This window comes from Pelodiscus sinensis, unplaced genomic scaffold, assembly GCF_049634645.1.
Source record: "Pelodiscus sinensis isolate JC-2024 unplaced genomic scaffold, ASM4963464v1 ctg92, whole genome shotgun sequence".
NCBI classification, from domain to species: domain Eukaryota; kingdom Metazoa; phylum Chordata; order Testudines; family Trionychidae; genus Pelodiscus; species Pelodiscus sinensis.
The window spans coordinates 286,075-312,904 of NW_027465832.1; the positions used below are offsets into that span (position 1 = coordinate 286,075).

At 50.7% G+C, this 26,830-nt stretch overlaps 1 protein-coding gene across 2 annotated transcripts in view; it reads right to left on the reverse strand.

The window, feature by feature from the left end:
• Nucleotides 1-2,830: 2,830 nt before the first annotated feature.
• Nucleotides 2,831-26,830, reverse strand: part of LOC112544843 (protein phosphatase PTC7 homolog) — a 95,442-nt gene continuing 71,442 nt past the window's right edge. The window contains exons 4-5 of one of the 2 annotated variants that reach the window (XM_075914700.1): nucleotides 6,546-6,675; nucleotides 2,831-4,606 (exon numbers count right to left, since the gene is read on the reverse strand). In XM_075914700.1, coding sequence (XP_075770815.1) covers nucleotides 4,548-4,606; nucleotides 6,546-6,675 — 189 coding nt within the window. In that variant the 3' untranslated portion in view covers nucleotides 2,831-4,547. The remainder of the gene's footprint in view (nucleotides 4,607-6,545; nucleotides 6,676-26,830) is intronic. The other variant, XM_075914699.1, reaches the window with a different exon arrangement.

The following is a 26,830-nucleotide window of genomic DNA, read 5'->3' on the forward strand; positions in this document are numbered from 1 at the left end:
CGTATACCCAGTTCAAGGATAAGGTCTAGCTGCAACCTCATCTGGCCTTTCTCCGAAAGGGGGTCTCCGCCTTCCATGTGGACCAGGACATTTTTCTGCTGGTCTTCTACCCCAAGCCTCATGCAAACAATGAGGAAATGTGCCTCCATGTGTTGGATGTGCGTTGGGCGCTGGCCTTTTACCTGGAGACGACATGTGCCCTTTCGCAGTTCCACGCAGCTGTCTATGGCCTATGCAGAATGCAGGAGGAGTTCTCTCATTCCCTTCCAACGGCTGTCCAAATGCATTACTTCCTGCATCTGCACGTGCTATGAGTTGGCAGGGGCCCGACCACCAGAGTTGATTAGGGCCCACTCCACTAGGGCTCAGGCTTCCTTGCGAGCTTACCTTGTGCATGTCCCGATTCAGGACATCGGTAGGGCGGCAACATGGTCGTCGGTCTATATATTCACGTCTCATTATACCATCACAGAGCAGGCCAGGGAGAATGACGTGTTCGGCAGGGCTGTATTGCAGTATGCATTCTTATAACTCCTATCTACCTCTTCAGAGGCTTCTTACAGTCACCTATGTTGAATGGACATGAGCAAGCACTCGAAGAAGAGAAGACAGTTACCTGTTCTGTAGGTGGTGTTCTTCAGGATCTGTTGCTCATGTCCATTCAACCTCCCACCCTCTTCCCCTCTGTTGGAGTTCCAGCAAGAAAGAACTGAGGAGAGAGGGGCCGGGGTGCCCTATATAGTGTGGTGTGCATGCACCACTCCAGGGGGCGCTGGGGACCCCAGTCCCTATGGGTACTGCTCAGGGAAAAAACTTCTAGCACCGGTGCATGTGGCAGACACACACACCTATATTGAATGAATATGAGCCACACATCTCAAAGAGCATCCAGTTACAGAACAGGTAACTGTCTTTTCTCAAGCATGTGATAAAAATATTAACTCTTTATAATACAGTATTGCTTTAACAGATGGAAAAAGCTATTTTTCCAAAATTTACAAAAGCAGCTTCTCCTTGGTATTCACTTGGTATTCACACCTCCAGACCAGCTGCTAGAAGTGGGCCGCATCCTCCCTGATTGAATTTACCTTGTTATCTCTAGCCTGATTCTGGCCTGCATATTTATACTTGCCTCTGGATATTTCCACTACATGCATCTGACGAAGTGGGTCTTTGCCCACGAAAGCTTATGCTCCAATACATCTGTCAGTCTATAAGGTGCTACAGGACGCCTTGTCGCTTCTATAAATTTTGCTGGCCTTTGGTGTGTCCAGTGAGGGATAAATGTACACATTGTAAATTAAAATGCACATTTGTTCATTATTAAAAAAAACATGATGTGTGAGGCAAGTGGCTTTATATATAGACTAAACTGCAATTAACACAAAAACAAGATTTAGAATCAGACCCATTAGTAGAGACAGTTCAGTCACTACTAGGACAGCTGGATTTCTATGACCTAGGATTCCAAAATCCTGGATCAGTAGAGGCAGAGCACAGTGACAACCGAGCTCGGGGGGTGGAAGGGAAACACGTTTGCCACTCACTCATCTGATCCACATACATACCCTAATTTGTAGAATAGTAATAGAAATGTAGCCGTGTTAGTGTGGTGTAGCTGAAGCAAAATGCAGGACTATGTAGCACTTTAAAGACTAACAAGATGGTTTATTAGATGATAATATTTATTTGATCTGAGGAAGTGGGTCTGGCCCACGAAAGCTCATCATCTAATAAACCATCTTGTTAGTCTTCAAAGTGCTACATAGTCCTGCATTTTGCTTCACCTAATTTGTAGTTATAGAAAATAGTGAACAGGGAGGGTTGGGCAGGAAAAGTGAGGAAACAGTCCAGCTCTACCAGGGTATATCAGAGTAAGTTCAAGAATAGGAAAGTCTGTAATTGATCTAGTCTGCTCTAACAAGGAATTGTGACAGTAAATACTGGAGAATCTAGTGTAGAGAATGTTCAGACTTGAGACATTCCTCAAACACTAAAAATGAAGCCCCATGCCACAGCACAAATACATGCCTTCCAACAAAAGGTACCTAGATGCAGCTTGTTCAACTTTTAAAAGTTAAAAGGCCCGCAAACACAGTACATGTGAAGTTGTCTCCTTCTCAATTGGTGTTTTCATTACTATAACCCTTCCCATACCCCCACCAAACTACTACTATTTTGGCCAAGTTAGGGTAGTTAAGGCATTTTAACAGGTAATTAAAGGTGATTTAAACTATAGCTAACATTATGCCAATTTATGAATACAAATAAATTACTCAACAGCTTCCAAATTAATCACTCATAAATGAAATGCCTGTTACAAGCATGATGCGTTAAAATATAGTAAAATGACATGTACATGGTACAGTAGACTTCCGATAATCCAGCACCTTTGGGACCCAGGGGGTGCCAGATTATCGGATATGCCAGAGTATCAGGAGGTACTCCGGCAGGGGGCTGTGACGGGTCTGGGGGGGGGGGGGGGTCGGCGGGGAACGGTGCGGCGTGGGGCGAACCCTCCGCTGTTTTGCGGGAAGGCGGGGGAAGCCCTGCGCAGCCGCTGGCGACAGGCCAGCTGGCGACAGGCCAGCTGGGGCTGCAAGTGGCAGTGGCGGACTTGGGGAAGCGGCGGGGCAGAGCAGCTGGGGTGCTGCCGGGTTGGTCCCGCAGCGCTGCCCTTCACCTGAGCGGCGCTGCGGGACCAACCCGGCAGCACCCCAGCTGCTCTGCCCGTCGCTTCCCCAAGTCCTCCACTCGTCAGTTTCAGCAGCGGCAGCAGCGGACTTGGGGAAGCGGTGCAGAGCAGCTCCAATTGTCCAGCTGGCCGGAGCACTTTCGGGTTCCAGTTGGTGCCATACTATCGGGAGTGCCAGACCACTGGATGCCAGACAATTGGAGTTTTACTGTACATGTTAAGTGATTTTAAATAAATAAAACTCTATGCAAATATACAACTAAAAAAAAAAGATTCTTTAAACAATTTGAGATTTACTCAAACTTAAACAGTTTTAATACAATAAGCCAGGTAGTAAAATCTCCTTTCAGATAAGGAGAGATTCCTTACTGACGAAATATAACTGCACTCATCTAGACATTGTTACCTGACTTTTATATAAAACATGGCTTTAATTTATTTCTAAGTACTTTTCTACCAGCAAAAAAAGGTAATGAAAAAGTGACCAAAAATATATATAATCTTTACAGCTATCAGCTTATGCACCTCAGAAAAAGAGCTTGCAGGAACTGGAGAAACAACTGCCAATGACTAAAATTCATAAGGAAATGCTATATTGCAGAGTGGCTACTGAATAATTGTAATCATCATGAAGGTTTTTTCTGAAAATCGCAAATATCAGTTACTGAAATGTAAAGTTTGCTAATTATTAACCAATTTTCCATTTGTATACTTACTGCTGCTGCTACAGCATAAGCAGAGGTGCACTTTTGAGTTAGCAAGACAAGAATCAAATTAATTGGTACAGATTCTATTTTATACAAAACAAAAATGGCAAGACACAAACCATGTCTAGTTAACAGTAATGCTCTCTGCAAAACAAAACAAAAAAACCCACACAACATACCAACGAAGTCCAGAGTTGAGGATTATCAGTTCTTAATGCAAGCCATCATTCTTAGGTATTGCAGCATGCATGCTGATCAGACACAGACGAATGATATTGTGTTAAATCTCAACTTTGAATAGTCTGGCTTTCGTAAATTTGAGTTACAACTTAAAATATTATTAAACCCTTTTTAAACAAAAAGTTCCCCACCACAAAAAAACATCTAGACATACCAGGCCCCATTATGGACGAATTATTTGTAAAACTTTCATGTGGAAAAGCGGCGAGGAGTCCTTCCACTTTCATGTGGAAGATCACAATTAAGCACCTGAAATCACAAAACACTTGTGCATCCATACAGCTCAAATTAATATTTCAAATTTTGTATTAGAAAAAGGCTCCTAAGGTTGACACCATGTTTGCCAAGAGCAAAATGTTTACAGATGCTATAAACCCCCCATAAACTGGAGAGAAAAAGTGTGTGTGTCTATATATATAAAAATCACAAATCCTCACCTATCACTGAAACAAGACTATGTTTATGAAAGTATGCTTTGTAACATCGCCTTTGTTGGATAATGGATGTTTCTAGCAGAATAGTAGTACACCCTGTTGGGGAGAGTTTATCAATTGTATTTATTAAATCTCATTTTGAATTGTAACCAATAATAATCATTTTAAACTAGTAATATTTTAGAAGTAGTAACCGTATGGATCTGGTTTCCCCCACCTTGTGAATGATTACCAAGTTTTGAGAGACAAGCTTCATGCCTTTTTCTTCATTTCTTGCTGGCAGATGAAAACCAGTGTACTGCAGTAGTGATTCTTAAAGGATCTCAATTGCCTTGTAAGAGGCAACAAGCTTGAGTAATGGCCCTTGAGATGAGCTGCAAAGAAAGAAATCGATCCGGCCAGCAGGAAACAGTACATGTGTAGGTAGGAACTCCAAGATAATGGAAAACAGACATTGACATTTTAGACAAATCAGTCTGTATATTCGGCTACTATAGAAAGAAGGACGGTGATGTCATCTGGCTTTCCCCCTGTAATGCAAGAAAATAGTCCATTACAAAGGATTGTGGTGCTGTAAGAATGCTGTGTAAGGTTCTCGTGAAGTTACTCCATAAGGTGGTATTTTATTACACAAATTCCAATTAAGCCTGTGAATACAAAGGACCAGCAGTCAAAAGGGAAGTAACTAATGATTATGCTCTAGCTGGCAGGAGTTAAGAAGATTACAGATTTGACACCCATAAGGCAGATGGAATAATGAGAGGGGCACACAGGCTAAGCACCTCCCGGCAACAGGAGGAGGTTCCGATGGCCCATGAAGGGAGTCTTGCCCCATGCATTTGAAAGACTTTCTTTAAACTACAAATGGTTTGGTAGCACTTTATAGACTAACAAAACATGTAGATGGCATCATGAGCTTTCGTGGGCACAGCCCTTATCCCATCTATATGTTTTGTTAGTCTATAAAGTGCTACCAGACCATTTGTTGTTTTTTCCTGTACAGACTAACTTGGCTACCCCCTGAAGTTTCTTTAAACTGAATATTAAATGGAACCCTCAGGACCAGGTGTGAAAGTAACTTAAAGGTACTGTCCTACCACAACCCATGGGGGCAGGGAGGGTGCTCAGGGCAGAGGACTGGGGGGAGCTTGGGGCTGGGAGTGTAGCCACCATGCTGCCCAACCTGTCTGATCCCTGGGGCTAGCTGAGACCGTGCTGCTTGGCCACCCAATTCCCAAGACTGGAGCCTGGGGGCACTGTGACCATGCCACCCAAGGACTGTGGGTGCTGGCTTAGGGCCACCCTCAGACATCCCCTAATTAGACCAGAAGACAGGAGGGAAAACAAAGACAGAGGCAATGTGCTATGTTCAGGTCACAAATCAGGTCAGTGATAGAGTGAAAAACAGAGCACAGGTCTGGTGACTTCCAGTCCAGTGTTCTATGCACTGGATCACACTACTTTCCAATTATGGCTGTGTGACGGGGCATATCTATCCCACACTGAGGGGCAGGGAGTTGCCTTGGCCCAGCTGGCTGAAAAGGCCCCACCAGGCATGCTCCCAGGGGAGGCAGGGTATAAAAGCTCAGGGAGCCACTCAGTTGGGGCTGACCGCCAGAGGGGAAGGAGCTTGGGCCAGAGTCCCTAAGTTATCCCTCCAGCGGCCACAGCCCCAGCCCCAACGACAGCCCTGACTAAGGGGGCCGCCTACAGGAGTTCAACGGACCGAACAACCCATAGAGTGTGGAAGGAAATAGCCCAGGGTGGAGAATTAGCCTCTGGGGAGCTTGGTGTGTATCGGCAGGAATCCCCACCAAGCAGGCAGCAGCACTTGCCTCTGCCCACAGGGCCCTGGGCTCGGACCCGGTGGAGTGGGAGGGCCTGGGTCCCCCAACCTCTCCCATACCCCCCAACCAGGCAGCTCCCTAGCCTTTGGAGGGCTTATCTCGTGACTAGGCCTCAAAGCCGTAAATACCCTGACAGAGGGACCTGTACTTTTGGGCTGGGCTGTAAGTACTCTGATAGGAGGGACATGCACTCTTGACTAGGCCTTAGAGCCGTATATACCCTGTGAGAGGGGCACTAGTTAAAACTGAACCTGCAGGTCGTGTTGGCGCTAGGGAAAGGGGGCCTACAACAGACATTGGTGACTTTCTGTACCGTCAAGGGGGCGTGCCCCTCGACAGGCTGGCATCCTCTTTCCCAGAACATATCTAAGTTTGTCTGAAAATGGATGACAGGGGAGAGATCACGTGAGGATTACTTGTTGTGTTCCCTCCCTCTGAGGCACCTGGCATTGGCCACTGGGCAGACAGGATACTGGGCTAGATGGACCTTTGTTCTGACCCAGTACGGCCATTCTTGTGTTATGTTCTTATTGCTTACTATTCAGGAACTCTAGCATGAGTCCAACAAAGGAATTTCAACTGACACCATCAAATGTATGTTATCCAGCAGTAGGAATCTTACCTCTCACATTCAATCCATTGTCACATGCAAATTGTGCAAAAGGTGACATGTAAGTGGGATCATAGGCCAGTTCGTGAGCTTGCTCAGCAATGGTTCTTGCTGTCTGTTGTATGCTCTCATAATTAGAATTCTAAATTGATGGAAGAACAAGTTATTCTTACAAAAGCAAACCACCAAAGGGAATTTCATATAGGCACATATGCATGACTGGAATATTGATATAATTAACAATGTTGCAAGTTAGATAGTAGACCTTTCTTATGTTGAGGCACTCTCAATTGTATCTTGAATTAAATTAGTCTATCTTAAGAATGTGTGTGTGTAGGTAATTAAGTCTCAACCTCTATCTGCCACTAGTCATTTGTGCTAGGGATGTTAAATTTAGATTAATGGACTAATCGAACAGTTGATGCAATTTGCATCGACTATTCAATTAGTTGATAAGGGCGCCTTTGCCTTTAAAGTGTAGCAACAGCCCCAGGGCTGTTGCTACACTTCAAAGCCAAAAGCACTGCAGGAGCATGGGGCCAGCTGATAGAGGCAGCAAGGGGTTGGGGGGGGGGGGGGGGGAGAAGCGATTAGTCGACTACTGTGTTGACTATCCGATAAGCATTTGCTTATTGGATAGTCAACTAGTCATTGACATCCCTAATTTGTGCATGAGTTATGAACAAATGCTTATCTTAGGAAGGGAGAAAGAAGACTGAACTTCTTTGTATTTTACGTATCAAAGGGGCATCTTAGCAGAGAAACTAGGCTTTCCCTTTGCTTATTCTGACTACCCAGAGCATACACTCCACTCATCCAGCTCAGTTCTTCTGTATAGCCCAATACCCAATCTTTGCAAACAGAATGCTAAACCAAAGTAGTTTTCACTCAAAAATATCGCCTCCAAAAAATGCAGAGCACTCAATCATAGCACAAAAGCACCATCCTAGAGCAAGGAATGGAAAAATAAAGCTACTTTTAATAGTAAGGATGAGCTGTAGGAAGTTGGGATGTGAATTGTTAACTGGTAAGCATCACCCTTACCAGGTAAGGCAGCAATGGACAATAATTTTTATGGGAGGGCCACTCCAAGATTTTGGAAAGCGGTCAAGAGCTGCACTCCTCTATGATATTAATGGAGGAGGTGCAGGGTCTGGGATGGAGATTGGGTGCAGAAGGGAGCTTGGGGTAAAGGGACTGGGGTGCAAGTCTGGGAGGGAGTTTGGGTGAAGGAGGCAGTTATGACCTGGGACAGGGGACTGGGATGCAGGGTCTGGGAGGGGGTATGGTTTCAGGAGGGGGCAGAGGGTTTGGCTTTTGGGGGTACAGGCACTGTTGCAGGAGGGAGAGGCTGGGGCAGGCTCTTCTGGCTGAGAGACTTAGCTGGGTGACTCCTCGTCAGCAGCCTAGCACATTTCTCAGGCAGCCTCCCTGCCTGCCTGCCCCTGCACAGGGGCCATGTACGTCTGAAGAAATTCCTGAGGGGAGGGGTGCTTTCTTCAAACAGGCAGCTCCCATTGGCTAGAAACCAGCCAAGGGGATCGTGCTGGGGGCGGGGCAGCACATGAAGCCTCTCCCCCAGGCTCACAACTGTGAAACACAAACAGCCCAGCTGCTGGTTTTCTGAGCAGTGGGCAGGGCAAGCAGTGAGTCTGCCTAAGGCTCCCCGCTGCATGCACAGGCTGGACCTGGTGGCTTATGGGCTGGATTTTGCCCAGCCCAGAGGTAAGGGTTACTTGTTATGGTCAACCGGCAGGCCTGGCCTGGCCTGGCTGGAGTAGCCTGCTGTGGGCAGGGGATGCTCCAGCCCTGCCAGAGCTGCCCCTTGCCTGGCCCGGCCACTGCTCCAGCCCAAAAGGGCTGTAGTGGCCACCCACCCAACTCCATGTAAGTGATTAACCAGTTAAACATATTGTTTAACCAATTAACTGATTAAACAGGATTTTACATCCTTAGTAGGAGGTGTAGGGCAAAGGCTTTATATTACCACGAAGCATAAACATGCCTTGAAAAATACATTTTGCCAACACTAGATAATGGATCTAATCAGAATGGGTATGTCTACACTACAAAGTTAATTCGAACTAGCGGAGCGCTTAGTTCGAACTAGGTAAACCTCATTGTACGAGGACTAAGCCTAGTTCGAACTTACTAGTTCGAATTAAGGGCTGTGTAGACCCTTAATTCGAACTAGTGGGAGGCTAGCCCTCCCCAGCTTTCCCTGGTGGCCACTCTGGGCACCACCAGGGAAACTCGTCTGCCCCCCTCCCGGCCCCGGACCCCTTAAAGGGGCACGGGCTGGCTACGGTGCCCGTGCCAGGTGCAAGCCTGCCAGCACCCAGCCAGCAGACCCTGCACCTGGCACGGCTCGAGCCAGCCACCCGATGCCCCCCTCGCCCTCCCCCTCTTCCCGGGACCAGGCTGGCGGCTCCCGGGAGCTTGCCTGGGACCGCAAGAGGAGGGCACCCGCCTGGTCTAGTGCGGACATCGTGGACCTCGTCCATGACCTCCGCACTAGGCACAGGAAAGTGACCGTCTAGGGCAGGAGAGCTGCCAGCCTGGCCACCCAGGAGCAGGTGTGCATGAAAATCAAGGTGGTCCACTGAGACCCCCGACCCTGAGCTTACAATGGCCGTACTGGGTCAGACCAAAGGTCCATCTAGCCCAGTAGCCTGTCTGCCGACAGCGGCCAACCCTAGGGACCCTGGAGGGGATGGACCGAAGACAGTGACCAAGCCATTTGTCTCGTGCCATCCCTCTCCAGCCTTCCACAAACTTTGGGCAGGGACACCACTCCTACCCCCTGGCTAATACCACAACATGGACCCAACCTCCATGACTTGATCTCACTTCCCTTTAAACTGTGTTCTAGTTCTAGCCTTCACAGCCTCCTGCAGCAAGGAGTTCCACAGGTTGACTCTTTGCTTTGTGAAGAAGAACTTTCTGTTACTAGTTTGAAGCCTGCTACCCATTCCTTTCCTTTGGTGTCCTCTAGTCCTTCTATTATGGGAACTAATGAAGAACTTTTCTTGATGCACCCTCTCCACCCCACTCATGCTTTTATAGATCTCTATCATATCCCCCCTCAGTCTCCTCTTTTCTAAACTGAAAAGTCCCAGTCTCTTTAGCCTCTCTTCATATGGGACCTCTTCCAAACCTCTGATCATTGTAATTGCCCTCCCCTCTCCCACCTCCTTTTCCCAGTCTCCCCGAGTTTTGTTCAATAAAGAGAGATTCTATTTTTGACCACACGTTTTCTTTATTTTGTAAATCAGGAAGGGGGGCTAGGGAAGGGTAAGTGGAAGGAGGTGAGGGAGGAATGGGGTACGCACCCCCGATGGGGAGGACTGGGCTGACTCTGTGGGCTTCTGGGGGTGGAAGCTCTCCTACAGCCCCCCAATTGCCCCCTCTCCCCAGATGGCAGCCTGCGGCAAGTGCAGCCGGTCTGATGGCCGAGTGCTGTGATGTGCCCAGTGTGGGCACTCAGGGCACTCCAAGCCAGGACTGCTTTGCAAGCGGGGCACCCATGAGAACTGTCTGTCCGGGGTGGGGGTCGGGTCCCTTTAAGCACAGCCCTCAGCTAGCCTGAGGCAGCAACTCCACGCTCTAAGTCCTCCTCTGATGCCCTGCCGGCATTGCTTCCGGCCATCCTTAACCCCGGTTCAGGGTCCACTTAATGTGGACATGCTAGTTCGAATTAGCAAAACACTAATTTGAACTAGTTTTTAGTTCTAGATGCGTTAGTTCGAATTAGCTTAGTTCGAATTAGCGCTGTAGTGTAGACATACCCAATGAAATCATCAATGCTACTATTTTGTGGAGTTTCGGTATCCAGCATAGACAGCCTGCACCTAGCAATGTAGGTTACCCCATGCACTAAAACATCATTTGCATGAGTTTTAACAAAGAGGGAGCCAATAAGCACTCTCCTATAACTATCCCGATGCGCAGCAAGAAAAGCAAATATAGTAGGCGACCAGATTGGTTTACCGGGGAAATCCTTGGTGAGCTTAAACACAAAAAGGAAGCTTATAAAAAGTGGAAACTTGGATACATGACCAGGGAGGAGTATAAATATATTGCTTGAGAATGCAGGGGAGTTATCAGGAAGGCGAAAGCGCAATTGGAATTGCAGCTGGCAAGGGATGTGAAGGATAACAAGAAAGGTTTCGACAGGCATGTTAGAATAAGAAGGTGATCAGAGAGGATGTGGGGCCCTTACTGGATGAGGGAGGTAACCTAGTGACAGATGATGTGGGAAAAGCTGAAGTACTCAATGCTTTCTTTGCCTCTGTCTTCACAGACAAGGTCAGCTCCCAGACAAATGCACTAGGCCCGTGGTCACCAACCCATCGATTGCGATCGACTGGTTGATCGCAAGGTATTGACCAGTCAATCGCGAGGCATTCGGGCAACCCCCCCCCCCCATTTTCCCCCCACCCCCGAGAAGCCCCTAGTGTAGTGCCGGCTTCCTGCGGGGTGGACGGAAGTCCTGTTTGAAGCCCGCGTCACTTCCGGCTGCTTCCCTCTGTTGCGTGCTGGGGGAGGGGGCGTCGGCCCCAGAAAAGGAGTGCGGAGGCTTCCCTGCGCCGCCGGCACTGGAGGGGTGAGTTAAGCGCAGGGGTTTCCCTGCACCGTGGGAGTGGGTGTTGGCCCCGGGGTTTGTTTGGCTGGGCTGGGCTGGGCTGGGCCGCGAGAGGGGGGTTTGGCCCCGGGGCAGGCAGGCGAGGGGTTTCCCTGCACTGCGGGGGGGGGGGGGGGGGGGGAGAGAAGGGGGAGTCAGGCCCGGAGGAAGGAGGTATGTGCTGGCTTCCCTCGGGGGGGGGGGGGGGAGAATCCTGGGACAAGGCAGATGCAGGGGACTCTCTGCTGCCACTGGCACCCTGTCCCCTGTCCCCAGCTACAGAACTCTGTCCCCACTGGCACCCTGTCCCCTGCTGCAGAATCCTGTCCTCTGCCCTCCCAGGACCCTGTTCCCTCTCCCCTGCCCCCAGCCATAGAACTCTGTCCCCACAAAATGTATAGCTATAAATGCTTCATTTTAGATTTAAATAGCATGAATAAAAACGGACCATTTATTTCATAACTATAAACACGTGATTTTAATTTTATACATCGCATAATTTAACAAAGTGTTTATCAGAATGTGTAAGTAAGGGCTGGGGATAGCAAGTGATGGACAGGAGGAGAATAGAGAGGGCAGGGCGGTAGATCTTCGCCTGTTCTGAGATTTAAAAAGTGATCTTTGGTGTAAAAAGGTTGGAGACCACTGAACTAGGCAATGCAGTATGGGAAGGAGGTGGGCAGCCCTCAGTAGAGAAAGAACAGGTTAGGAACTATTTAGAAAAGCTAGACATACACAAATCCCTGGGTCTGGATTTAATGCATCCCAGGGTACTGAGGGAGTTGGCAAATGTCATTGCAGAGCCTTTGGCCATTATCTTTGAAAACTCGTGGCGATTGGGAGAGATCCCAGATGATTGCAAAAAGGCAAATGTAGTGCCCATCTTTTAAAAAGGGAAGAAGGACAATCCAGGGAACTACAGACCAGTCAGCCTTACCTCAGTCCCTGGAAAAATCATGGAGGGAATCCTCAAGGAATCCATTTTGAAGCACTTGGAAGAGGGGAAAGTGATCAGCAGGGCTTGACAAATAATGTAATCTACTCGCCTGTGGCGAGTAGATTACAACCCGGAAGAGCCGGCGCAGAGCAATCTGCACATGCGCAGAATGCAGAACAGCACGAAATCACGCAGCTGGCGAGCGGGGCTCACCACCGCTTGGCAAGCCCTGGTGATCAGGAATAGTCAATATGGATTCACCACGGGCAAGTCATGCCTGACCAATCTGATTAGCTTCTATGATGAGGTAAATGGCTCTGTGGACATGGGGAAGTCGGTGGATGTGATATACCTTGACTTTAGCAAAGCTTTTGATATGGTCTCCCACAATATTCTTGCCAGCAAGTTAAGGTAGTATGGATTGGATAAATGGACTGCAAGGTGGATAGAAAGCTGGCTAGATTATTGGGCCCAACGGGTAGTGATCAACGGCTTGATGTCAGGTTGGCGGTTGGTTTCAAGCGGAGTGCCCCAAGGATCAGTTCTAGAGCTGGTTCTGTTCAACATTCTATGATTCTAACATCTTTATTAATTACCTGGATGAGGGGATGGATTGCACCCTCAGGAAGTTTGCAGATGACACTAAGTTAGGTTGGAGGGCAGGGATAGAGTCCAGAGTGACCTAGACAAATTAGAGGATCAGGCCAAAAGAAATCTGATGAGGTTCAACAAGGACAAGTGTAGAGTCCTGCACTTGGGATGGAAGAATCCCAAGCATTGTTACAGGCTGGGGACAGACTGGCTAAGTAGCAGTTCTGCAGAAAAGGACGTGAGGATTACAGTGGATGAGAAGCTGTATATAAGTCAACAGTGTGTGCTTGTAGCCAAGAAGGCAAATGGCATATTAGGGTGCATTAGGGGGAGCATTGCCAGCCGATCTAGAGAAGTGATTATTCCCCTTTATTTGGCACCGGTGGGGCCACATCTGGAGCTCTGCGTCCAATTCTCCCCCCCCCCCCCCACTACAGAAAGCATGTGGACGCATTGGAGAGGGTCCAGCGGAGGGCGACAAAAATGATTAGGGGGCTGGAGCACATGACCTACGAGGAGAGGCCGAGGGATTTGGGCTTCTTTAGTCCGCAGAAGAGAAGAGTGAGGGGGGATTTGATAGCAGCCTTCAACTTCCTGAAGGGAGGTTCCAAAGAGGCTGAAGAGAGGCTGTTCTCAGTAGTGACGAATGGCAGAACAAGGAACAATGGCCTCAAGTTACAGTGCGGGAGGTCTAAGTTAGATATTTATTTATTTAAATATTTTTACCCCGCCTTTCTATTTAAAATATTCAAGGCGGCTTACAAGAGCAAACCAAAAAAAATACAAATATATATAAAAATTTAAAATATGAGAATTTAAAATATGAGACCTCAGAGGGACATAACCAGCTAAAAACATATAGGCTGTGTCTACACTGGCATGAATTTCCGGAAATGCTTAAAACGGAATACTATTCCGTTTTCAGTTTTTCCGGAAAAGGCGCGTCTACATTGGCAGGCTGCTTTTCCGGAAAAGCCCTTTTTCCGGAAAAGCGTCTGTGGCCAATGTAGACGCGCTTTTCCGGAAAAGAGCCCCGATCGCCATTTTCACAATCGGGGCTTTTTTCCGGAAAAGACTACTGGGCTGTCTACACTGGCCCTTTTCCGGAACAGTGTTCCGGAATAAGGACTTCTGCCCGAGCGGGAGCAGAATAGTTTTTCCGGAATAGTGGCTGATTTTGTACAGTAGAGCGTCGTTGCTTTTCCGGAAATTCAAGGGCCAGTGTAGACAGCTCGCAGCTTATTCCGGAAAAGCGGCTGATTTTCCAGAATAAGTGGCACAGTGTAGACACAGCCATAGAGAGGAGGAACACACAAATACAGACTCAAACACCAATAAAAGCACAAGTAAAAAGGGTGGCTTTAGCCTGACGCCAAAACAACGCTAGCGTTGGTGCCATGCGAATATCCCGAGGAAGAGAATTCCACAGCCTGGGAGCAAAAGCTGAGAAGGCCCTGTTCCACGTAGATGTTAATCTTATCTCCACAAGTGGGGGAACACAAAGCAAAGCCTCCCCAGCTGACCTCAATCCCCAGGCAGGTTCATATGGGAGAAGACGGTCCTTCAGATACCCTGGACCCAACTCATTTAAGGCTTTATAGGTCATAACTAAAACCTTAAATTGTGCCCGGAAACATACCGGAAGCCAGTGCAGTTGCTGAAGCACTGGCATAATGTGCTCTGTATTAACGAGTGTTAGTTAAAACTCGAGCAGCCGCATTCTGGACCAGTTGAAGTTTCTGAAGGCTCTTTAGAGGCAGCCCTACATAAAGTGCATTACAGTAATCCAGTAGGGATGTAACAAGAGCATGGATCACTGTGGCCAAGTCATGTTTGTTCAGGAAGGGTCGCAGCTGGCAGATCAAACTAAGTTGCCCAAAGGCACTCCTGGCCACCGAAGAAATCTGATTTTCAAATGTTAAAGGGTCCAGGAGGACTCCCAAGCTGCGTACCTGTTCTTTCAGGGAGAGAATAACCCCGTCTAGAACAGGTGCCATGCCACATTCAGGAACAGATGGCCTCCTGATCCACAGGACCTCAGTCTTATCTGGGTTCAACTTCAGCGCTATTTGACTTCATCACTGCCTCTAGACACCGATTTAGATCGGTCACTGCCACACCTGGTTCTAATGTCACAGGGAAATAGAGCTGGGTGTCATCTGCATATTGATGGCACCGCCCTCCAAAACTCCTTATGACCTCTCCCAGCAGCTTCATGTAGATGTTAAACAGCATAGGGGACAAGATGGAACCTTGCGGGACCCCATAGCACAATCGCCATGGGATTGAATAGCAGCCCCCTAGCCCCACCTTCTGAAAGCGTCCCGACAGGTAGGACCAGAACCATTGCAAAACAGTGCCTCCAATACCCAACTCTGCCAGGCGTCCCAGAAGGATACCATGGTCAATGGTATCAAAAGCCGCTGAGAGGACTAGGAGAATCAACAGGGATGCACTCCCCCTGTCTATCTCCCGGGGTAAATCGTCTACCAGGGCGACCAAGGCTGTTTCAGTTCCAAAACCAGGCCTAAAGCCAGACTGAAATGGATCTAAGTAGTCTGTTTCTTCCAAGAAAGCTTGGAGTTGCAGCGCCACCGCTCACCAAAGTACCTTGCCCAAGAAGGGAATATTAGCAATTGGGCAATAGTTATTTAAGTCATGTGGAGCCTGTAACATTCTTGAGTAACGGTTTTATCACTGCCTCTTCCAAGGCAGCAGGAACCATACCAGATCTAAAAGACGCATTAATAATCCCCTGGACCCAGCCAGTTATCCCTTCCCAGCTAGATTTAATAAGCCATGAAGGGCAGGGGTCAAGTGAGCACGTGGTTGGTCGCACTCCTCCAAGCTGTCCACATCCTCAGTCTGCAGTAGCTGAAACTGATCCAGAGAAAAAAGACTGGGTGGTGCACTCAACACATTCTGTGCCCCACACCAACCAGAGTCAAGATCGCCTGCATCCGGTTGGATTTAATTAGCAAAATGCTTTGCAAACAGATTGCAGCGGGGGGCCAAAGGCTCCTCTATTTCATCATGAGTGCCAGACTGCAACAGGCCCCGCACTACTCGAAACAATTCCACTGGACGGCATTGTGCGGACACGATACGGGTGGAGAAGTAGCTTTTCTTCGCTGTCAGCACCGCCACAGAGTAAGCTCGCAGTTCAGCTCGAACCCACAGTCGATCAGACTCAGCTCTAGCTCTCCTCCAGCGGCGTTCTAGCCGTCGCACAGACTGTTTTGCTGCCATCAGCTCCCCAGGAAACCAGGGAGCAAACTTGGCTCAACTGGTCCGAAGAGAGCGCTTAGGAGCAATCATATCAACTGCCCGGGCTACCTCGGTGTTCCATGTATCAACTAGGGGATCTACAGGACCATTTGCCATAATGCCTGAACAATCCCTCAGGGACCTCAGAAAACGCTCTGGATCCATCAGCCTCCGAGGGCGGATCATCTTAATTGGTCCTCCGCCTCTGCGGAGAGGAAGGTCAGCAGATAGTCTAAACTTGACCAGGTAGTGATCAGTCCATGACAAAGGGAGTGTAGCCACATCCCTTATCCCAAGAACTCTATCACCCTTAGTCCAAAAAACCAAATTGAGTGTATGACCGGCAACATATGTTGGGTCAATTATTTCTTGGGATAATCCTAGGGTGGTCATGGTATCCATAAAATCTTGGGCCGGACCAGACAGAACAGACTCAGCGTGGATATTAAAGTCCCCCAAGACCAAAAGCCTCAGCGTCTTCAATGCCACGTCTGAGACCACGTTGGCCAGCTCAAGCAGAGCATCTGCCGTAGAGTGAGGTGGGCGGCACACAAGCAGCATACCCAACCTATCCTGGCCACCCAACATCAAGTACAGACACTCGAATTTGACACTTTGTTGGACCACAACCCTAGCAAGTGAGATAATTGTCTATCGAGATACTGCCACCCCACCTCCCCGACCATTAAGCTGCGGCTGATGCTGTACTGAGAACCCAGCCGAGCACAACTGGGAAAGGTTGACGCCTCCCTCCACTCTCAGCCAGGTCTCAGTGATACAAGCCAGGTCAGCCCCTTCATTCAGAATTAAATCGTGGATGACAGCTGTCTTCTGGGATACTGACCTGGCATTCAGCAACAGCTCCCTCAGGGGTGATGGCCAGGTATTAAAGTTCCCAAAATGGTTAAGGCTGGGAATAGGACCGGAAAAAAGAATAGCACATAACTGTCTAAACCTCATTCCCCTTGGCTGGCCAGTCCAGATCTTACTTCCATATCTTCCCCTACCTGTCACAACTGCCCCGATGCCATTTGAGCCCTCCTCCTTAGGCACCCCATCTGTGCCAAACCACATAGTGGCGGTGGGGGGAGGGGGGGGGCCGCAGAACAAACACACACCTTCAGTTTGGGTAGCTAAAGGGAACTTCCTCTCACCAAGAACCCTCGCCTGCCCTCCCTGCTCTCACCAGGGACTGAATAGACCACCACACAACCAAGTGTGCTGCTCTCACCAGCACACACAATTAAAGACATACTCCATTATAATCTACCATCACAGCACACACCCTTGCCCTTGGTCTACCTCCAAAGGGCTCCCCCACTGGCGGCCTCCTGGCTTTAAGGACGCCCCTGGTAATGGCTGCAGGCAACACCTGAAACTGAAAGGCCTGAGTCCTAATGGGCAGGATATTAGGAAAAACTATTTCACTAGGGGGGTGGTAAAGCACTGGGATGGGTTCCCTAGGGAGATGGTGGAATCTCCATCCCTAGAAGGTTTTAAGTCCCAGCTTGACAAAGCCCTGGCTAGGTTGATTTAGTTGGGATTGGCCCTGCTTTGGGCAGGGGCTGGACTTGATGACTCCTGAGGTCTTTTCCAGCCCTAGGATTCTATGATCTAGTTTTTAAGTCAATGATGAAAATCCAGAGAAAATGCAAGCTTTCTATATAATGAATTTCCTCCAGGAGTTCCAATCACCTTTAACTTTTCAGTACATGCTGCTTTACTCAGGAGTGGATTTCTTTCCATGCTGAGCAAGACAAGGGACAAACAGCTACTTTCACACACAACCATTTTGATCGTCTCTAATTTATACATGCTTTCATGAGTATATCTGAATTTCCCCAACAATTTGGGGAAGTCAACAGACTTTGACAAATCTTAGCTCAGCATTCCATCATAACCCAGATTTCTATTTGGTGTCTTAACCAATTGTGCCAATAGGTGGAACTTGTGTTTCTCTTCAAAACTGGAGCCATGTATATCCATTGTTGTTATACTTGGAAGAATATTACAGGATCTTTTTAGGGGGATAAGGCAAAAGGCCATATTTATTGACAATGTAATATTAATTCCATTATATGCATATGCACACACACACCCCCCGTATTGTCATTGCTTAAAGTTACCAGTTTGTTGCTCACATGAACTCACTGGCCAGGCAAGTTAAATGCGAGGGGGAGGAGTAGGGGCTTCTCTTGGTCCAGACTGACATGCCGATCCTGACGAGACCCATTCAGGTCTATACATTTTGCTGTGTCATTTCCTAATCACCATGGCTGTGTCTACACTGGCACCCTTTTCCGTAAAAGGGATGCTAATGAGACACTTCGGAATTGCAAATGCCGCGGGGGATTTAAATATCCCCCGCGGCATTTGCATGAACATGGCTGCCGCTTTTTTCCGGCTCGGGATTTTGCCGGAGAAAAGCACCAGTCTAGACGGGATCTTGCGGAAAATAAGCCCTTTTCCGGAAGATTCCTTATTCCTACAGCCCATGAGTTGTTTAACATCTGTTTATCTGGAAGTTGTTTTTCTTTGTCATCTGACATCAGTATGTTAGTGCCTCCTTCCCAGTGTTCATCTGGGAAGAGGTGCTTGCTCTTAACTCCAAGACCATCTATAGGTCCCGCACCGGTCTGTCTTATCTTGGGCCCAATTGATGGTACCTCCATGCCCCTGAGTCTTCCAGCTTCTTCTCCCCCTTCTTTGATCATCTGGACTCTGGAACTGCTGAGCCTACAAGTTATCTTTCTCCAAACACTCACGTTCCAAGCTCATTCATTCCCCCTCCCCAGGAACTACACAATTGTTTCATGTGGGGAAAGGGATACAATTGCTTTAGTTAAGGTATCAATCTACTTCCAATACAAAATTTCTATTAGTACCAACTTTTAATCATTCGTCATATTTTCTTTATAACACAATCTATATTCTAATTACTCCTAAAAGCAACAGTGTGATCATGCTGAATCACAAGGATAAGGAGGTTACTCACCTTCTTGTAACTGACGTTCTTTGAGATGAGCGTCCCTGGGGGTGCTCCACCTGAGGTGTTGAGCGCCCCAGTGCTTCCCGACGGATTTTTCTCTCAGCAATGTATCGGGGGCCACGCATGCGCGGCGCGCGAGAGCCTCCCTAAGTACTATCACGCATGCACGGCCCCCCTCCCTTCAGTTTCTTCTCTATCCGGAACCCGGCAAATAATGTATTATAGATGTTATCATGAGGGCATTCTGAAGTAGAGGGGAGGAAGGGAGGGTAGTGGAGCACCCCCCAGGGACGCTCATCTCAAAGAACATCAGTTACAGGAAGGTGAGTAACCTCCTTTTCTTCGTCGAGAAGCATCCCTAGGGGTGCTCCACATGACATGACGTTAAGCAATATTTTCTTATGGAGGCAAGGACTTTGCATCAGGTAAGTATGCCGTTTGTAGTACAGCTTTTGCTAGTTTGCTATGCTGGAGGCGAGCATAATGTTTTGCAGAGATGTTTTCTGACAACCATGTGGCTGCTGCACATATGTCATGAAGTGGGATTTTCCTCAGGTAAGCCACAGATGCGGCAACTGCCCTTGTGGAGTGTGCCCGAATCTGAACTGGCGGAGGTAGGTCGTTTAGGGAATGACAGGTAGCAATGCAATCTGAGCTCCCATGTGACAACCTCTGTGATGAAATTTGTTTTCCCTTGCTATGATCTGCGATGGAGACGAGAAGATGAGGAGAGGATCTGAAAGATTTTGTTCTGTCGATGTAGAAGGAGAGAGCCCTTCTGACATCTAGGGTGTGCATCTGAGCTTCAAAAGCATTAGCGTGGGGTTTTGGAAAGAATACTGGTAAGTATATTGTCTGATTCAAATGGAAAGGGGAGCGCACCTTGGGGAGGAATTTTGGGTGTGGTCACATTGTGACCTTGTCCTTAAAAAATATGGTGAAAGGTGGTTCTGCCATCAAGGCAGCCAACTCGCTCACTCTGCGGGCTGATGTTATAGCTACCAAAAATGCCAACTTTAAGGATAAATGGCGTAGGGAACATGTCACCATGGGTTCAAATAGCGGTTTTGTGAGGGCTGTTAGTACCAAGTGTAAGTCCCAAGGCTCTTGAGGGGGTGCCACCTCTGGGTATAGAGCCTGAAGACCTTTCAAAAGTCACTTAGCTCAATCAGGGTCCACCTAGCAGCCATTGCAACCTCTCACAACAGTGGAAGACACCACAGTCTTCGCGCACCCAGTAACTGAGGGAGAGATGTGATTGTTTGACGTGTAACAGGTATTCCAGTATATCAGGAAGTGGAGCGTCTTGAGGTCATATGTTACGAGAGGTTGCCCAGAGAACAAATCGAGTCCATTTGCTCATGTATGTTTTTCTTTTTGCAGGTGCTCTGCTCTGTAAGAGGACATCACGTACTTGTTGAGAGCACTGCAGTTCTATGCCTGTGAACCATCTAGGTACCACGCCTTGAGATGGAGTGTGCGAAACTGTGGGTGAGTATACATGATCCCTGGCTGATAAAGAATGTTGGGATCGTTCAGAAGCGTGATTGGTTGATATATTGCTAGCCTGAGTAGAAGGGGAAACCACGGCTGTCGGGGCCAGCAGGGTGCAATGAGGATAACTTTGGCTTTGTCGTTCAGAATCTTTACGAGGACTCTGTTGAGGAGAGGAAACAGGGGGAAAGCGTAATGTAGGAGTGCATTCCAGGTTATAACTAGAGCATCTCCGGAGGACTCTTTCCCCATGCCCGCCCTGGAGCAATAACTTTGGCATTTTTTGCTTACTGAAGTGGCAAATAGATCTATATCTGGGAAACCCCATTGGTTGAATATGTCGCTGAGGAGTGTATAGTCGAGTTCCCATTCATGCTCTTGTGGCAGAGCTCTGCTGAGGGCATCTACCATTGAATTGAGGGCCCCAGGAAGATGGCAAGCAGATATGCGAATGTCTCAGGCTAGACACCAATTCCAAAGTGCTATAGCTTCCAGGCATAGAGTGCGTGATCGGGCACCACCTTGCCTGTTTATATAGGACATGCATGTGGTGTTGTCTGTATGTATTTTTACATGTATCCCCGTGACATTTGGTAACAGATGTTGGCATGCCAGGCGAACTGCCCTGAGTTCGAGAGCATTGATGTGGAGCATGCGATCTGTTGGAGACCATAGGCCGTGTGGCCTTCTGTATGGGCACCCCAACCCATAAGGGATTCGTCTGTAGTGACAACTACAGAGGGTTCCTGGGTTCGAAAGGGACTGCCTATGCACAGGTTGCATGATTTTGTCCACCAGTGTAGGGATGCTTTCACTGGGTGTGGTAGTGTAATCATTTTGTTCATATGATGGACGTGCGGCTTGTACTTGCGTCAAAGCCAACCCTGGAGACATCTCATAAAGAGACGTGCATTTGGGACCACAGGATTGCATGATGCCATGTGACCTAATAGTTGAAGGCAATCGTAAACCCTTACTACTGACATATCTTGAAGGGATTTTGCCAGTTGACTGATGCAAGTGAATCTGTCTGTCGGTAAAGAGGCTCTGGCTGTGATTGAATTGAGCTGAGCTCCGATGAATTGGATTGTTTGGGTTGGCGTGAGTGTTGATTTGCCGTAATTTATTAGGAAGCCTAATGAGTGAAGGCAGGTTATCACAGTAATGGTATCTTGGTAACAGTCTTGACTGGTCTTCGCTTTGATAAGGCAATCGTCTAAGTACGGGTAAATCATGACTTCTTGCTTTCTGAGGTGAGCAGTGACAGCCGCTAGCATCTTCGTGAATACCCTTGGTGCAGTGCAGAGTCCAAAGGGCAGTACCGTGTACTGTTAATGTTGGAGACCTAAAGTAAAACGGATAAAATGTCTATGAGAGGGGCAAATGGATACGTGAAAATATGCATCCTGCAGGTTGAGAAAAGAAAACCAGTCACCAGGCTCCAGAGCTGGGATAATAGTGTTTAGAGTGACCATTTTGAATTTTTGTTTCCTTATGTATTTATTTAGTAACCGAAGATCAAGGATCGGTCTCCAACCACCTGTCTTCTTTTCTACAAGAAAATAATGTGAGTAGAATCTGGTTCCGTGGAACTCTTGGGGTACTGGTTCTATGGCTCCTAATTCAAGAAGGTGGTCAACTTCTTGTTGTAATATGATTTCGTGAGGGGGTCTGTGACGGGGCGCCGGTTCCTGCGGCCCAGGAACCTATGGCACCCCGCACTCCTGAACCCACGAGGGCCAGACGGCCCCGGAAGCTGGGAACGCAGCCGCTCGCGTGCGGCGCCCCGGCTCACGTGACTTAGACGTCACCGGGAGGGGACCCCCAGGTGACGTCATTAGTCGGCGCCTGGGCGTGAAGGGCGGGGCCAGGGAATGCGGGCCCTTCAAAGGACGCCCGGGAGAGCAAAAGAGGAGGAGAGATGCTCTGACCGGGGGGGGGGGGGGGGGGGGGGGAACCAGCCCGACGTGGAGGGAGTGCTCACCGGCGGCCGAGGAGGCGGAGCAGCTCGTCGCAGAAGAGGCAAGCCCGGCGAGGAGGAGGAAGTGACCCAGGACGGGGACGGAAGGCAGCGGGGGCGCCTCAACCGTATCCCGAGGGTTGGTGAGTTACGGGGGAATCCCCACCAACCAGGCAGCGACAGTGCACCACTGCCTTTAGGGTCCTGGGTCGGGACCCGGAGTGAGGGCGGGCCCGAATCCCCCTCGCAGTCATCCCATAGTGCCTAGGGAGATCGAGACTCAGGGGGCTCTTAAACGAGCCACGGACTTTTGTTGCCGAACTGGTAGAGTACTGTGGGGAAACACGGGTGAGAGGAAGGTGCGCGGGCAGGCAACCCCGATGATGACAGGGCTGTAAGCCTGAGGGGTGGCCTGTCCCGTGACAGGGTCCCTGAAGAGGGACAGGGTGGGAGGTTGGGGAGGGGGAGGAGAGAGAAAAGGGATGGTATAACCTAGGGAGTAATAGATACCCAATTTTAAAGGAAAGGTAATAAGCGAAAAATGAAAGGTTTAGAACAAATCTCAAGCTCTGATGCATGTGGCGTAGTTTTACTCCTCTCGACCGTTGTTTCAAATTTGCTTGCTGGGTTGGGATGAATGGTTAGGGTTATTAGTCTGAGGGCGACGCCTGTACTGCCTGTTGCGACCCCTCTGTTGGTACAGGGCCTGGTCTTGCCTCTGCTACTGGTAGGTGAATTGTGGGTACCTAGGTCTCTGATATGGTTGGTACCTGTACTGTCTCTGTCTAGTCATAGAGGTTTGGATACTGAGTGACCGCAATATGGCTGTGGACTCTTTCATCGATTGGAGCAGTTCATTGGTCTTTGCAGAAAACAGTTTTTCTCCATCGAAGGGAAGATCTTCTACCGATGGCTGCACTTGGCGGAGGAAAGCAGAGGACTTGAACCATGAGGCTTGTCTCAAAGGGTACATCTACACTACAGCGCTAATTCGAACTAACTTAGTTCGAATTAGTTAATTCGAACTAAGCTAATTCGAACTAACGCATCTAGAACTAAAAACTAGTTCGAATTAGCGTTTTGCTAATTCGAACTAGCGCGTCCACACTGATTGGACGCAGGGGGGCATTTAAGGGCAGCTGAAACCGGTTCTGGCAGGGCATCAGGTCAGCAGTTGCTTTGTGTGGCTGCTGTCTGAGGCTATCTGAGGCTCGAGCTTAAAGGGACCCCCCTGGATAGCCGGTTCTCAGTTTTTCCTGCTTGCTTGCCAACCTCGCCGAGGGACAGCAAAGCGTTGGTCTCTGTGCCCGTCTGTGTTGGTGCTTCCCTTCGAGGGGGCCGCCGCAGGTGGCAACATGGAGCCACGGCTCGCCCTGCACCTTCTGGTGCACGTTCTGGACTTGCTGCTGCAAGCCTGCCAGCAATGGCTCGAGGCTGCCTGGCACCACCTGGTGAACGTCAGCCCCCTGCCTCTCCGCCTGGCCGCCCTGGGGGCCGTGGAGGAGCCGCGGCGGCGCCCCAGCACCGGCGTGCCCCGCCGCATCTGGCGTCTGGACACCAGCACCGACTGGTGGGACCGCATCGTCCTGGAGCGCTGGGAGGACCGACAGTGGACCCAGAACTTCAGGATGAGGAGGGACACCTTCCTGGAGCTCTGCGAGTGGCTCGCCCCTGCCCTGCGCAGAAGGGACACTTGCATGAGACCCGCCATCCCCCTCCAGAAGCGGGTGGCCATCGCCCTATTGAAGCTCTCCACGCCGGACAGCTACCGATCCGTCGGGAACCAGTTCGGCGTGGGGAGATCCACCGTCGGAGCGGTGCTCATGCAGGTATGGCACTCGTCGGCCACCGAGCCGGGGGGGAGGGGAGCTGCGAGGAGGGGATGGGCCGCCCCAGGGACAAAGGGGGGGCGGGAGGAGGCGAAAGCGCCCCGCACCGGAGGGGTCGGGCTGTCCCGGCCATACTACACGCTGCCAGGGGGGTTGCTTCTGGGAGTGGGGCGCGGGGCACTGCCAGGGCACGCACGCTCCCAGCCACCCGGGCGCCCCACTGATGGGCGCTTTGCTGTGTCTCTCTCCGCAGGTGGTCAAGGCCATCAACCGGGTGCTGCTCCGCAGGGTGGTCCGCCTCGCCGACCCGGACGCCGTCATCCGGGGATTCGGCGCCCTCGGCTTCCCCAACTGCGGGGGGGCCATCGACGGGACGCACATCCCCATCCGTGCCCCAGAACACCAGGCGTCCCGGTACATCAACAGAAAGGGGTACTTCTCCGTGATCCTGCAGGCCGTGTGTGACCACCGGGGACAGTTCACGGACTGGTCCGGCAAAGCACACGACGCCCGGGTGTACCGCAACTCCTCCGTGTGCCAGCGGCTGCAGGCCGGGACCTTCTTCCCCGACCGCCACATCAGGGTCGGGGACGTGGACATGCCCGTGTGCCTGGTGGGGGATGCCGCCTACCCACTGCAGCCGTGGCTGATGAAGCCCTACACGGGGCACCTCAATCCCTCCCGCCAGGCCTTCAATGCCAGGCTGACCAGGGCCCGCATCGTGGTGGAGGGGGCCTTCGGGCGACTGAAAGCCCGCTTTTGATGCCTCCTCACCCGTCTGGACCTGGCCGAGCACAACATCCCTCCCGTGGTGGCAGCATGTTGTGTGCTCCACAATTTGTGTGAGCGAAAGGGGGAGGCTTTCCTGCCAGCCAGGATGGCTGAGGCTGACCGCATGGCTGGACACTACGGTCAGCCCCGCACCGCCGCCATCCGGGAAGCCCAGCGGGGGGCCGTCCGGATCCGGGAAGCCCTGCGGGAGAGCTTCCTGGTGGAGGAGGAGGAAGAGGACTGACCTCTCCCTGCATGCCCCACTGGGGCCTTCTTCCACCCTACCCCCCTTCCCCTTTCCCCTCCCTATCTACTGTAAAATAAAGACACCTGTTTTTGAAACAAAAACGTCTGTTTATTTAACATAACTGGGTGCGGGAAGGGAGGAATGAGGGTTGGAGAGGGGAGGGGGAAACCTGGGACGAGGGAGCTGGAAGGGGAGGGAAGGGAGGAAGGGAAAGGAAAGCTCAGGGGTGGGAGTCCGGCTGCCTCTCCCGTCTCGCCACACTGCGGGTCCGGGGGTGTCGGTGGGAAATGGTTGGGGGGGGGGCAGGAGGGACAGGGGGTGTGGAGGAAGCAGGAGGGGGAGCAGGAGGAGCAGGGGGAGCAAGAGGGGGAGCAGCAGGAGGAGGAAATGGGAAGTGGTCGAGCAGGCTCTGGAGGTGGCCTCGCAGGGCACGGCCCTGCTCCTCCAGGGCCTCCAGACTCCTCCGGCGCAGCCTCAGGTCCTCCTGGACCCAGTGGTCCTGGAGATGGAGCTGTCGATCCAGGAACCGGAGGTGCCGCCTCTGGTACTCCTCCTGGTTCCTGGCTGTCCTGCTTGCCCGGGCGCGGGCGGCTGCTGCAGGCGGGGTGGTGTGCCCTGCAGTCCCAGGTGCTGCGGCTGTGGTGCAACAAGACCAGCGGTCAATTACCCCAGGGGCCCAGGTGTGTGAAACCCAGCTCCCCTCTGCAAGGCCAGGGCCCCTGCAGGATCCCCAGCTGCTGCTCCGTGGTGGGCAAGGCCCAGGCGCACGGTCCCGGGGCTCCCTCTCGCCCCAGCCCCCCGTACACATAAGGGGAACACGATTGTACTCACAGGTGGACGCCTCCCCGGCCTCAGATGACACAGGCGAGCGGCTCTGTGGGGTGCCTCGGGGGTCCCGGGTCCCGGGCAGGCTGGCGGCAGGCTCCTGGCTCTCAGAGCCCTCCTCCTCCTCCTCCGTCTCCAGGAGCGAGCCCTCTGCCCCGGGGTCAATCACGTCCCGGGGGACAGGGACGGCATGAGCCCCCAGGAGGTAGTCCAGGGCGTGGAAGTGGGGGCAGGCCTCTGGGTCGGCCCCTGGCTGGCAGGCCCGGGAGTAGGACTGCCGCAGGTCTTAGACCTTGCAGCGGACCTGCTCCCGGCTGCGCTGGTGGCCCCTGGCGGCCAGGCTGGCAGCCATGCGGCCGTAGACAGCCGCGTTCCGGTGGCTAGTGTGGAGATCATGGACATTGGAGGCTTCCCCCCAAACCTCGATGAGGTCCACGATCTCCGCACTTGACCAGGCGGGTGCCCACCTTTTGCGCCCCCGGGCAGGCTCCTGGGAGCCGCCAGGCTGGTCCTGGGGAGCAGTGGAGGGCTGGGAGCCCTCGGATGGCTGGCTCATCCTGTGGCAGGTGCAGGCTGTGCTGGCACGGGTGCTGGCAGCCTTGCAACTGGCACAAACTGTGTAGCCAGCCCATGGCCCTTTAAGGGCTCCGGGGCCGGGAGGGGGGCAATAGAGTTTCCCTGGTGTTGGCCAGAGTGGCCACCAGGGAAACCTGGGAAGCCTTAGCCTCCCACTAGTTCGAATTAAGGGTCTACACAGCCCTTA